This window comes from Pyxicephalus adspersus, chromosome 9 (assembly GCF_032062135.1).
Source record: "Pyxicephalus adspersus chromosome 9, UCB_Pads_2.0, whole genome shotgun sequence".
In the NCBI taxonomy this organism is placed as follows: Eukaryota; Metazoa; Chordata; class Amphibia; order Anura; family Pyxicephalidae; genus Pyxicephalus; species Pyxicephalus adspersus.
The window spans coordinates 52,950,437-52,964,025 of NC_092866.1; the positions used below are offsets into that span (position 1 = coordinate 52,950,437).

Below are 13,589 nucleotides of genomic sequence, written 5' to 3' on the forward strand. Positions count from 1 at the left end.
AATTCAAGTAAAAAAAATCCTAATTCTTTACTGCTGTATTTTTTTTCTTTTTGTATAAGAATTTTCTTTTATTTACTTGCAATATGACCTGAACTTGCTATGCAATTTGCACTCCTCAGCCTTTTCCAATCTTTTCACCCTTAAAATAAGTTTTAGGTCTCAGGGAATCCTTAATAAACCGAATGTTGGAAGGGAGCCTTTTAAAGTGGTGACCAGTGGAAAGAGTGCCCCACTACAATGTTGGCAAGAATAACACCTTCATGTACAACTAAAAACATTATTAGAGTCATTCAGATGGCTCTACCAAGTGGTGTTGGCCATAGAGCTATGTACGCATCATTAAATGGGAAGTCAATCAACCAAAGCTTGAGGAACACCTAGCAACTTCTGAAGGAACCCTGGTTGAGAACTGCTGCTCTAGGAAATGTCACATTCCAAGCGGAGCCCTCTCTCTTTTGCAAATCATAGCTGTCCCTCTTTTCTGGGAGTATCTAGACCAGTGTTTCTCAACTAGAGTTCCTCCAGAGGTTCTTAGAGGTTACTTGGGCAATGAAACTGCTACCAACAATTTGGTTATCTATAAGGATGGGGATATCTAAAAGGATCCATAAGGTTATTTATCTAGCTATCTTTAAGGATGGGTTTTTACCTGCTGGCTAGCAATGTAAGAGGCATTCTTCCCACTGACCACCCCAATAATGTACTGCGAGATTGAATATAGAAATTATAGCAGGGGTTCCCCAATGACCTGAAAGTTATCTCCAAGGTAAAACGGTTGAGAAACATTGATAAAGACATTGTGCAGACCTAGTCCCTCTGCCCCAAATTCATCTCATCACATTCTTTATAATACTATAATATTATAACACTCAAATGAGTTTCCTTAAAGTTGGATGGGGCAATAACCTATCATTTTACCCTGTAAAAGAAAGCTACTAGTTAGTGTTTTCATCATTATGACATTCTAATCTGCACACTTCTTCCAAATCAGTGATTAAGAAAGGAATCATGCTAAATTTGCCCCCCCTTTTACATTGACGTACTGAACAGGCATTCGTGCCGCATTATTGCGGCTCTCCAATCTCTTTGCACAGCAAACGCATGTACTTTATGCAGAAAGCAAATTGTGTAGTTCTGGTGTTAAATTTGTAGTTTTCTCATACATGGGGGTAAGAGCCCCATAGGGTTGGGTAAGTGCTTGTCACTAGGGATAACTAGGGTTGAGACAAATGGCCAGCTGATCGCTTACCATGACCACAGCCCATGTGAATAATGTCTTGGAGAGAGCATTATTTCCAATATCTATACCCTTTGAGCTGTGTAAAGAATATTCTAGATATGAACTCACAAATTAGTTGATAGTGCTTGGGGCACGGTGTGTTAGGTGTTAAAACGGTTCACCTCACAGGTCACCTGAAATACAATAAAATCATGGCTTTCCTGTAAAGTATCCATTTACCAAAAGCTAATGTGTTGCTTAAAACGATATACCTTGTGAACCTTCTGATAACATTGAAATGTATCGGGTCAGGTTGTCATTATCTGTGTTAGCGAGATGAATTTTTAAACTTTCACTCTGGGTGTGTATCACAATTTCAAAGAGGTTCTTTTGGTGAACTTTTTAAACTTTTACAGAGAAGCCGTAAATAGCCCAACTTAAATGGGTTCCCATTACCACTTCAGTTCTCATATTACTATGGCTGCTGAATTCCAAAAAAGGGTCCACGGAGGAAGGGAGAGATATTGGGGCTTTGCAGTTATGGGATCACAAAAAGGGGGAAAAGTTTTTAGATGGCATTTAGGAACAGAGAAAAGCAAAAGCTAACTGCATGATCTCAAAGATCTAAATTTGTTTTTAAATTCCTAAGATTTTGTTTTAAGAATTAATTACTCCATTATGTTCAAAGCTACAGATATCAGTGAGCTTATTTACTGCAAGTTAGGACATTGTTATATATAAATGCTAAGGCCTTGCCAAAGTTCTTCTTTTAAGGATATCCATAGCCATGTTCTAATATTGGACCTATAATAAAGCAGAAACTTCCAATCTATTATTAAACTAACCTGTGGATCACATCATCCAGCTCAATGTTGCTACCATTTTGATGTGCATGTCCATTATGCTAAGTGCTGCTCAGCGGTAGTCTTGACCCTAACCCCATGGTTTCTGGTATTGTTACCCTCCCACTATCACTTCTTTAGGCAAACAATATGGGAAACAGAGGAATGATGTCACTTATTACTTATCACACTATTATCATATGATAAATCAAAGACCATGCATCTCATAATGACCAACTATTTCTTTTGTATTATTTCAGGTTTATCTAGATCTTCAGAGTGTGCATGCGGGCGAAACCACTTTACTTGTGCAGTCAGTGCGTTTGGAGAATGTACGTGTATACCGGCACAATGGCAATGTGATGGCGACAATGACTGCGGGGACCACAGCGATGAAGATGGCTGCAGTAAGTTATCTAAATGTTTCATGGTTATCAAAGTTAAGTAAGTTTATCATTGTAAGTAAGTAAGATCATTGTTTTTCTCTCACTTAATAGTACGCCATGCCATTGATTTTTTTTAAAAAGGGTCTGTAGTATTTTCAGGATATGTAGCTATGTATATAAAACTCAGATACAACTACCAATATTATAGGGAATAATTTGCCCAGGCACTCCTTTAGTTCCTTCTTCCAGTGATCCAGGAGCCCCACATCCATGAATGCTCCAATACCAACATCAGAACTCTCTGATAGTATTGAAGGCTGGCTTGCCCTCTCGATTCTCTCACATTTTCCTGTTGGCCAGAAAGTATACCCGTAATAGTGATGGGTCAATAGGAACTTGTGGGAAGAAGTGAGTCAGCCTCCAGCAGAAGTTGCCTTACCGCTGTTGGCCACCATTGCTAATCTTGGAACAAAAAAAAGTCAAAGGAAAATCACTTCTGATAGTATTGGAGGTGATCAACAAAACGGCCAGTAGATTAGGTATCATTAGATAGTTTTTAGTTTTTTTTTTTTTTTTATACGGATTTTCTTTTTCTTTTCTTAGTGCTGCCTACCTGCTCACCGCTGGACTTTCACTGCGATAACGGGAAGTGCATTCGGCGCTCTTGGGTGTGTGATGGGGACAACGACTGTGAGGACGATTCCGATGAGCATGACTGCCGTGAGTATTCCTCAAACCAGTACTGATAACTAAACAAGTGAAAGGTTACTAACTTCTACAGTAGTTTTGGGGGTTTCAAGGCGTCTGAGCTTTGAACTGGTCCTGGTTATGAAAGGGCAGCTGTTTGGAAAAGTGCTACACAAATTTTAGTTCAATTAATATCTAAAGCTACATTTTCAATAACAGACCTATGGTTAGAGATTTAGCAAGCTCTCATTTTTTGGAGGAAATAAATAAGTCTGGAAGTCAACAAAACACTCATTTTTATGTAAATATGTGAAAGGTGTTTAGTGCAAATCTGATGTTGTATTTTAACATATTTTGTATTAGATGCCTTGGATTCCTAAACTTGCCATGCTTGCTTTACAAATGCCCTTCACTGCCCAGCAAAGTCACCAGAATTGTGCATGCACTCCAGATTGCTTCTAATTTCTTTGCAAAATCAATGCATTTACTTTATGCAGCGAAATGCATTGTAGAAAGAATGTCAAATGTTCCTTGAAGTGTCAGGTTTTTATTTATTTACAAGTATTTATAGAGCACCATCATATTAAGCAGTGCTTTAAAAAATCCATAGTCATGCCACTAGCTGTCACTCAATAGAGCTCACAATCTAATGTCCCTACCATAGTCATATGTCAATAACAATTCTAGTGACAATTTGAAAGAAATCCAACAAACCTAACTGCTTGTTTTTGAAATGTGGGAGGAAACCCACACAAACACGGGAGGAACCTGCAAACTCCATGCAGATAGTGTCCTGGCCGAGATTCAAACCTGGCACCGAGCACTGCAAAGAAATAAATGTTAACCTCTGAGCCACTGTGCTGCCCAGTTTTAACCAAGTGACAGTAATGCAAAGGGTGCCAGGAGTACCTCCTTCGTATGAATATACTTTAGATTGAATGAGAAAAACTCAGGGAACAAGGAATATGTTGTGATCTTTTTTCTTTTTTTAATGTGGCACGTTTGGCCTTGCAGCTCCTCGAGAGTGCGAAGAAGATGAATTCTCTTGTCAGAATGGATATTGCATCCGCAGCCTGTGGCACTGTGATGGCGACAACGATTGTGGGGACAACAGCGATGAACAATGCGGTAAGTCGCTCCTAATTATTTCATGTATATTCCAAATATAATATTCTGCCTTAAATTTATAGTGCTCGGTAATTAGATGAAACACTGTTCTAAAAACAACTTAGAACTAAGTGAGAATTATGAACCCAATAGACCGTTCTAAAATTGAAATGTGATCTGATTTCTTCCACCCCGACCGTGTGTCAGGGTCATTGTGCTTACTGTATCTGATTGGAGTCAGCAGTTGTGGGATGCTGACCTTGAAATAGGATGCGATGTAGAGACTAGCCAATGTGGAATCAGTGCTACCTGAACCTGCAATAAAAATTCAATATATTTCATAGCAGTATTCTCCATTTTTTACGCCAGGTGGGAAGAAGCTGTGTGTAGGTGGCCAACTTTTTAGTGACCACCCAAAAACAGCCGGGGTGGTTACTGAAAAGTGCTGGGTGGTGTGCCCAGGTAAAAGGGGCTGGGGAGAACACTGCATAGTGTGCAAAAATATTAAAATGCTAACCTGGAATGGATTTCCTAAAATCATTTTTATTATTTGACAAATTGTTTCAATCCTTGACCAAATCTACTGGTCTTCTGGTCCTGCATTGTACAGGTTGACATCGGAGCTGGTCCTGCATATTGTACAGGATGCTGTTGGGACTACGACCAACTGGGATATAAAGTCCAAGAATAGATTTTTGGGGTCCCCAGAGATTTTCACCCCCTGTCTGCACTGGAGAGCATTGTAACTAAGTAAAGGGGAACCCAAACTTCTTACAGATGTGACCAGCACAGTAGAGCAGGACAGCTCTTTGATCTTTCCCATCTCTCATTTATCTAATGGCAATTGTCCTTCATTTTTTAAGACTTCTTAATTAGCAGTACACAACATTTAGACATTAGAGCTTATTCTCTAAAACTATTCCAAGACTGATACAAAAGGTGTACAAGATCAGGAAAGGAGAAGAGATTTACATAAACTTGTACACTTAGAATGGACCTTCAAGCTGTATATATCCGAGTCTGAGTGCTTAGAGGAGCAAATATCATTAGTGAAGGATCCCGATGAAGAAGTAAGCCAGGTCCCCGGAGGTAATAACTATGCAAGAGGAAAGAGCGCAGCTTTGTTGCTGTAATGCTATATATGTATGATTCTCCTTTTCTGCCTTCCCCCAGATCTAAATATCCTTGTTATCCCGCTGTATTTCTCATTGAGAGTAGATACAATAAATTTTTAAACTGTCGCCTTTGGCCGCATTCCCAGATTGTATGATATAGCATTATTTACATAAATGTAAAGGAAAAAGTGTCTGCCCGAACAAACGTTTGATCTTGAAGAGTTTAAGGTTAAGGAAAGTGGTTAATGTTTGTTGAATTTTACTGCTTCTGGGTTTTGTTTTTAAGCATAACCTAAGAAGAAAGAAAGTCAGGCTGACTACTGTATTAGATCAAACCATTGCAGATGCATTGATCTTGGCATTTCCAACAGACTCTTAGGTCATTGTAGAGAATAACTAGAAATGGAATTTAAAGCTTTTTTCATTTTTTTAGATGCATAGTACATGTAAAAAGAACAGCTTTAAAGAAAAAAAAATCTTACTATTGTGTGTCAGTTGTTTTTTTGCAGTTTGCTCATATACAGGTTCTTCTTCTAGCTTTCTTTTGCTACAGTGTGGTTGCACTTTACAGCACCTTAGAATCCATCTATATGGGTCAAATGACTGATGCAATGCATTCCTTTTGTACCATCTCAGTTGTTGAGCAAGAAGCCTGAGGGATTGCAATAGAAGAGTTTCCTGTAGAGGATTATTTTATTATTTATATCTTTAGATTTGTGTACAGAATGCTATTAACTTATCATGCATTTAAAGTATGCTTTGGCATGCCTATTTTTATTTTTTTTTTTACCAAAACAAAATTTAGTAGAAATGGCTTTTTTTGCCTGCTTTAAAACTCATGAGAACCTATTCTTATTCATTTTCATAGTCAGCTGACTTACTGAGAACAATCCACTTCCTCAACCGTTGCATTTAATAACCATTGCATTGACTTGTTTCACCTGTTTCTGTTCTTGTACCTGTTTAGAATATCATGCTTTGATCCAATCTTTGTTATTGATGTTTCTCTTCTCTTAGATATGAGAAAATGTTCAGAGAAGGAGTTTGGGTGCTCGGATGGGAGCTGTATTGCTGAACACTGGTTCTGTGATGGCGACACTGACTGCAAGGATGGATCGGATGAGGAGAACTGTCGTAAGTTAAACTAAACATTATAGAAATTAAATGGAACTGCTGATGAGATTTCTATAAATTTCAGAGACGATAGGTCCCATAGAATTATAGAAGATTATTATTTTTGTAGTGGCCTGGCCGAAAAAGTCCAGTTGAAACTTGCTGCATACACACGTTCAAGGACAAAAGAGTGACAGATGAACAATGGAGCGCTGTACACACAGCGTAGTTCTGTTCTATGGAAAGCGGACATGGAGGAGGAGCAAGTGGCACCCTATTGTGCTCTTCTCTATTAACTTGTACTGCAGTCATTCACCATTGGTCATTCATAGATCCATCAGGATGGATCAATGGACGATGCTGGGCGACTGCTGCACACATGACGTGTATATGTAGGCTTAGTGGTAAGAAGAGTGGAAGATGGTGTTTAGAACCCCTATCAGGTTTTCCCTGCCATATAGAACTTAATTGTAGAGATTTACCTTCACTTACGTTCCTGCTAACACAGTTTTACCAGACAGGACACGGGGTATCTCATCAACAGCAACACAGAAGTAGATGCTTTCCTATATTAGAAACCCCATAAGATCATTTTTCTTTTCTGTGGCTTAATTGTAGAAGTTTCCTCTAGTTCTTGTCTTATGTTATCAGCAGAACAGAACATGACGGTAAATCTCTCCAACGATGACCTAGATAGCATTAAAGTCCCTACAGAAGTTCTAATCCTTCAATCCATCCAAAACTATGAGAAAAAGTTTTCTGCTGTAATGTAATGGTTATTATGCATTTTTATCATTTCTCCCCTAGCTTCTGACATTCCAGCCCCAAGCTGCAGTGCAGAAGAGTTTCAATGCGCCTATGGCCGCTGCATCTTGGATATATATCACTGCGACGGTGACGACGACTGTGGAGACTGGTCTGATGAATCAGACTGCTGTAAGTGCCGCTGCTGTTTTATGTCTCCTTCTGTTATCGCAGTTCTTTCCTACTTCCCCCGGGCTCTTTGTGCCTCTTATCTGATTTGGTTCTCAGTCAGTTACCTGCTGCCTCTGTTCGTGCTTATCACCTGGCGCCGGGATTTTATCCTCTGTGTTTGTCATTTTTACAACTACACACATTTCCTATTTGCAGCCCTTGTATTAACATTACATAAATATTTACCTTTTTTTTTTTTTTTTTTTTAGCATCCCATCAGCCATGTCGCTCAGGTGAATTCATGTGCAACAGCGGTCTGTGTATAAACTCTGGATGGCGCTGTGACGGTGATGCAGACTGTGATGACCAATCGGATGAAAGGAACTGCAGTAAGTACAATATAAAACACTTCTCTGCAACAATCCAAACCAAACTCCTAAGAGCTCATTTTTAAAAATCTATATAGTTAGTGGTGTTTCCCAAACCCACCAATTGGTCGTCATGTTTCAGTTTATGATCTACAAAAGAAAAGGTAAAAATTGGTTGCTTTGTTTAACACCAGTGTTCTCTCTAAATGCTTTTAGCCAGGCACGCCACACAGTAACCATCCGGCTATTTTTGGGTGGTTATTAAAGAGTTAGGTTACAATACAAGGACTGCCACCGGCCCTACAATTTCTTCCCACCCGGCTTAAGAAATGTTCTAGGTTGAACTCTGAACACCTAGTCTGTCTGTCCGATCATGTATTGGAGCCACTCCATAAATCTTTTGACTATCAGACCGTGATCTATGGTTTGTAGCTATTTGATCTGATGAAAGACTCTTCTGTTGCATCCCCACAGCAACTTCAGTGTGCACAGCAGACCAGTTCCGCTGCAGTTCAGGCCGTTGCGTTCGCCTTTCCTGGAGATGCGATGGAGAGGACGATTGCTCCGATAACAGCGATGAGAAGGGTTGTGAGAAAACAGGTGAGAAGGAGATGATGTCTGAGTGGGGAAATGAAAAAGAGGAACTAAACTAAAATCTGCCAAAAAAAAAAAAAATACACACCTTCAATCCCGCAGTTCAGCCTGATCCATCCAGGGGTGTCTTGCATCGGGTCCTGCGTCGTTACAGAGCTGGCGCTCTGAGCACCGCCATCTTCGACACTTCTTCCAGGTTCTTGATCCTACGTCACCTGACCCAGGCACAAGATCGGATGGAAAAAAAACTTGCCAATCTTACTGCGCATGCGTGAGATCGGCAAATTATTCTCTTCTAACGAAAAGGCTCTGTGCATGCCCGAGATGCTAGGGCATGCTCGGAGGAAGCACCCAAGAGCCTCCCAGGATGTGTAAAAAGGGGTGTTGCACTTAAAAAAAAAATCTGATATTTTACCTTACATAAAAGGGTTGTCTACCCTTTTATGTTAAGGGAAATTACTAAGTTTAGGTACGCTTTAGGAAAGGGACAATTGGGACAGGGAATCTTAGAATGCACAAGGTCATGCCATATTGGAAATGTATGGGATCAGGGTATACTTTGGAGACAAATGCAGAAGGTTGTAACATACTGAGAATGTCAAGGATCAGGTTATTTTGACGAGATGAATATTCAAGGACAGGTTATATTAATCGTGAAAAGGATTAGTTTGAACACTGGGTATTGCACATAACCAGGTCATACTGAGAATATTGGGGATCGGTATGGAAGACATTAAAGCAGCTACTGATCTGCCTTTTGGAAATTGTGTCAGAACACAAGTATTTCTTTTATACCAAGGATGGAAAATGTATAAGTCTGGGTTAGATTAAGAATGTAAGCAATTAGGTTAAACCCAGGAGAAGCGTACGCATAGGGATAGTCATACAGAATATGTAAGGGATCAGCTTAAACCAAAGAAGGAATATATAGAGCTAGCTCATTCTAAGAATGTAAGGAATTGGGTTAAACTCTGGCAGTGAATGTATGAAGCCTCGTCATATGGAAAATATAAAGGACCTGTCTTGGCGTAGGAGAAGAATGTACTATGACTCTAAAGGATCAGATTTAACTCATGGACGATGTATACCAAGAATGTGAGGGAACAGGCTGAACAGAGTAAAAGCATATTCTAGGTCAGGTTATAAGGACAATAGGGTGTGCAGGAATACAATGAGATGGATAGTAAATCATAAGGTGTAAGAGTAAAGGAAAGCTGTAGAAGGTCAATGAGAGAGGTCAGGTCAGGCAGTGGGAATGGGGCTTGGTCAAGAATAGAAGGTGAAAGGTCAGGTCAGATAGATAAAGATATTGTAAGCAGCTCATCGGAAGAAACAGCAGCTGGGTAAGGTCACGAATAAGGTTTTGGAGGCTGATGATGGTGTCCAGAGCTGCTATGTAAAGGTTAAATTCTTTAACAAAATGATAGTTTTCATATGACAGGTTGCTGTTGTCATTTACTTTCCATATTAATCTTTTGTTTCTCATCCTTTACAGGGACCCCACAATGTGCTCAGGACCAGTTCTTGTGCAGTAATGGCCGCTGCATCGGACAAAGAAAACTGTGCAATGGAGTAAATGATTGCGGTGACGGCAGCGACGAGAGCCCACATCAAAACTGCCGTTAGTATTAGTCATTTTTTTTTATATATATATTGACTGAAGGACCAGTTAATATCGCAGCAGTAAAGCCATATTATAATCATAAAGCTGCTTTTTAAAAGGAAACTTCTGACACATTTATAAAGCACATGACAAGCTTTGCTTTTCGCTCTGTTTGCTTGGGGACATCAAAGCAAGTGACACCCTTCCAACTTCTACTCACTGATACCTTAACCATTCCACACCAACATTCCTTTGAGTCTTGAGTCCAAATTCTGCATAACCTCAAGGTTGATGACTTCCCTCCATTTCTAAACATGATTGCTCAGGCTTGCCTGGCGGCTTCTATGCCCGAGCGCCGCATCCTGAGAGGAAGGGGAAGAAGGTCACACGTTTTCCAATACCCCAAAGTACCAGGGATTTCCCAGGAACTTAGACAGATCAGTAGGAAAACATATTATTATTATTATTATTATTATTATTATTAATAAACAGGATTTATATAGCGCCAACATATTACGCAGCGCTGTACATTAAATATAAACAGGATTTATATAGCGCCAACATATTACGCAGCGCTGTACATTAAATAGGGATTGCAAATGACAGACTAATACAGACAGCATATTGAAGATTAGTGTCAGCAGGTGGAGGGTGGTTCCTTCAAGAGAAACTATCACTTCACTTTAAATAGACATTTCACAGTGCAGTCACAGTGCAGGCTTTTTTTATTTTACACATTGTCATTGCATCTTGCATTGTCTTTTCACAGTTAACAACATATATTTTTCTTGCCACAGGACCACGAACTGGAGAAGAGAACTGCAACCACAACAACGGAGGCTGCGCCCAAAAGTGCCAGACAGTGCGCGGCCTGGTGCAGTGTACTTGTCAGACGGGATACAGGCTTATGGAAGATGGACGATCATGCCAAGGTGAATGGAACTGGGGTGCACCATTTAGGAATGTTCAGATAGTCTGATTTTATTGTATTGTAAGCACTTTAAATACAAACTGTTATGAAAAAAACATGGAGGCTACTATTGCTGGCCCCTCTTGCAACCAAGTGCCTGGCTTACCTTTTGAACCTATTTTTATCCAGTATTTATATAGCGCCGACATAAGCAGCACTTTAAAAAGTCCATAGTTATGTGACTAGCTGTCCCTCAAAGGAACTTGCAATCTAATGTCCTTACCATAGTCAGATGTCTTTAAAACAGTCTAAGGTCAATTTTAGAGGGAAGCCAATTAGCCTAACTGCATGTTTTTGGGATGTGGGAGGAAACCGTAGTACCCGGAGGAAACTCACGCAATCACGGGGACAACCTGCAAACTCCATGCAGATAGAGTCATGGCTGTCATTCAAACATGGGACTTAGTGCTGCAAAGGTCAGAGTGCTAACCACTGAGCCACTATCCTGCCCACACTTTGCTCATTAGTCATAGAGCCATAACAAGTGTGCAGGTAAGGACTGTCAAGGCTGGTCTGACTTGCATACAGTCCTTTACAAAGTACAGAAGTGGGAAGGCCAGAATTTTATCCAGAAAATTAGCTCTTTTTGAAACTGGTAGCCATATGCGAAGAATGCAGGACTTAATGATGCACCATCACTGCCTCAATAAACGCTCTCATTTGTTTCAATGATAGAGCAAGTTGTTCCCAATTCAACAAAGAAAGGTAGGCGGTCAACCACTACCTCTAAATGTCATAAAAAACATTTGTGTGAACTAGCCCTTAAAAAGTCTATAACAACAACAAAAGTTATTGAGACTTTACATACTTTAAGAGACTGTTCAGACCGTGGAGAACCACAGCGGTCTGCCTTGAACTTAACTGTGGTCCAACCTCATCAATTCAGGTGATTTGGGGTGGTTAGGAAACCATTTTTTGCACACAGCTGCAGACTATTGCCATGTGGTTCACAAAAATGACATGTTTCAGTTAGCTGGGAGTATGTTTTATCTATAGAGAAGCAGCATTGTCACATAGGTGGGGATGTGTGGTCAGAGTGCGGAACACCTTCCCCTTTCCCCATTTCTATAATGTAAATTTTATGGAACACCTCCCTGCAGACTCGGGAGACCAAAAAAAAAATTCATTGTTGAGGTTTTCATACACAAAAACCGCAAGGGTTTGTTGCACTGTAACTGGGCCCAGTGAGTGAGTCGTCTGATGGAACACGTAAATGTGGCCCTTTTGTGATTGTGATTTTCCTTCACCCAGATGTCAATGAGTGTGCAGATGAAGGATATTGCAGTCAGGGATGCAGCAACACAGAAGGAGGCTTCCAGTGCTTTTGTGAGGCCGGATACCAACTGCGACCAGACAAACGCAGCTGCAAGGCCTTGGGTAAGGCTTACAACTTGATGACTCTCATTCTACAATCTGTGACTTTATACCATATTTATTTGGAACCTGTGATGTGTTTTTCCCTAGGCCCAGAACCAGTTCTGCTGTTTGCCAATAGGATTGATATTCGGCAGGTGCTTCCGCATCGCTCAGAATACACACTGCTGCTCAATAACTTGGAAAACGCCATTGCTTTGGATTTTCATCACCGCCATGAGCTAGTGTTTTGGTCAGATGTTACCCTGGACCGTATTATGAGTGCTAACCTGAACGGCAGCAATGTGGAAGAGGTGGTGTCTACAGGTCTTGAGAGTCCAGGTGTGTTGGAGCAAAATATATAGGAGGAATATAACACAACAATAATACATACTTCAGGCTGGCAGTGCACTACACTAGGGAACTTAAAGGAATACTATCTCCAGTTATGGGTTGCATTAACAGTTGCCATTTACCAATTTTTGAGGGCACTACTAGAAGGTAAAGTGCATCACAGAGTCTGTTGGCATTTTCCTTGTGTCTTTTAGAGGTTTTCCATGACTTGTTTTCAGTGGCAGCCAGAGGATGATTGGATGGGACCTTTATCCTCTCTGGCACCCAGAAAATATTTGGAGGGAATCATTATCCTTTCTGGCACTCAGGGAATGATCGGAGGGGACCTTTATCCTCATTGGCACCCAGGGAATAATCAGAGAGAATCCTTATCCTTTCTGGCACCCAGGGAAAGATCGGGGGGGGAGGAATCTTCATCCATCCTGGCAGCCAGAAAATGATTGGAGGGGACCTTTATCCTCCTTGGCACCCAGGGAATAATCAGGGAGAATCCTTATCCTTTATGGCAGCCAGAGAATGATCGGAGGAGAGCTTTATCCATCCTGGCACCCAGAGAATGATCGGAGGAGAGCTTTATCCATCCTAGCACCCAGAGAATGATTGGAGGGGACCTTTATCCTCTCTGGCACCCAGGGAATAATCAGGGAGAATCCTTATCCTTTCTGGCACCCAGGGAATGATCAGGGGGGATCTTCATCCATCCTGGCACCCAGAGGATGATCGGAGGAGAGCTTTATCCATCCTGGCACCCAGAGAACGATCAGAGGGGACCTTTATCCTTTCTGGCAACCAGGGAATGTATTTGAATGGGATCATCATCCTGTCTGGCTGCCGGAGAATGATCAGAGGAAATTTTATTCATCATTTATGATCGGAGGGGGATATTCATCCTTTTTGGCACCCAGAGAGGAAAAGGAGAGGATCATCTTGCTCTCCGGCACCCAGAAAATGTTCGAAAGAGAT

General features: G+C 40.8%; 1 protein-coding gene across 2 annotated transcripts in view; it reads left to right on the forward strand.

The window, feature by feature from the left end:
• The window catches only part of LRP4 (LDL receptor related protein 4), a 73,750-nt gene that overhangs the window by 39,035 nt on the left and 21,126 nt on the right, over positions 1–13,589 (forward strand). For both annotated transcript variants that reach the window (XM_072422010.1, XM_072422012.1), the window contains exons 2-12: positions 2,322–2,468; positions 3,051–3,167; positions 4,149–4,262; positions 6,374–6,490; positions 7,277–7,405; positions 7,654–7,773; positions 8,227–8,352; positions 9,842–9,967; positions 10,747–10,881; positions 12,171–12,296; positions 12,384–12,614. In XM_072422010.1, the coding sequence (XP_072278111.1) occupies positions 2,322–2,468; positions 3,051–3,167; positions 4,149–4,262; positions 6,374–6,490; positions 7,277–7,405; positions 7,654–7,773; positions 8,227–8,352; positions 9,842–9,967; positions 10,747–10,881; positions 12,171–12,296; positions 12,384–12,614 (1,488 nt within the window). The remainder of the gene's footprint in view (positions 1–2,321; positions 2,469–3,050; positions 3,168–4,148; positions 4,263–6,373; positions 6,491–7,276; positions 7,406–7,653; positions 7,774–8,226; positions 8,353–9,841; positions 9,968–10,746; positions 10,882–12,170; positions 12,297–12,383; positions 12,615–13,589) is intronic.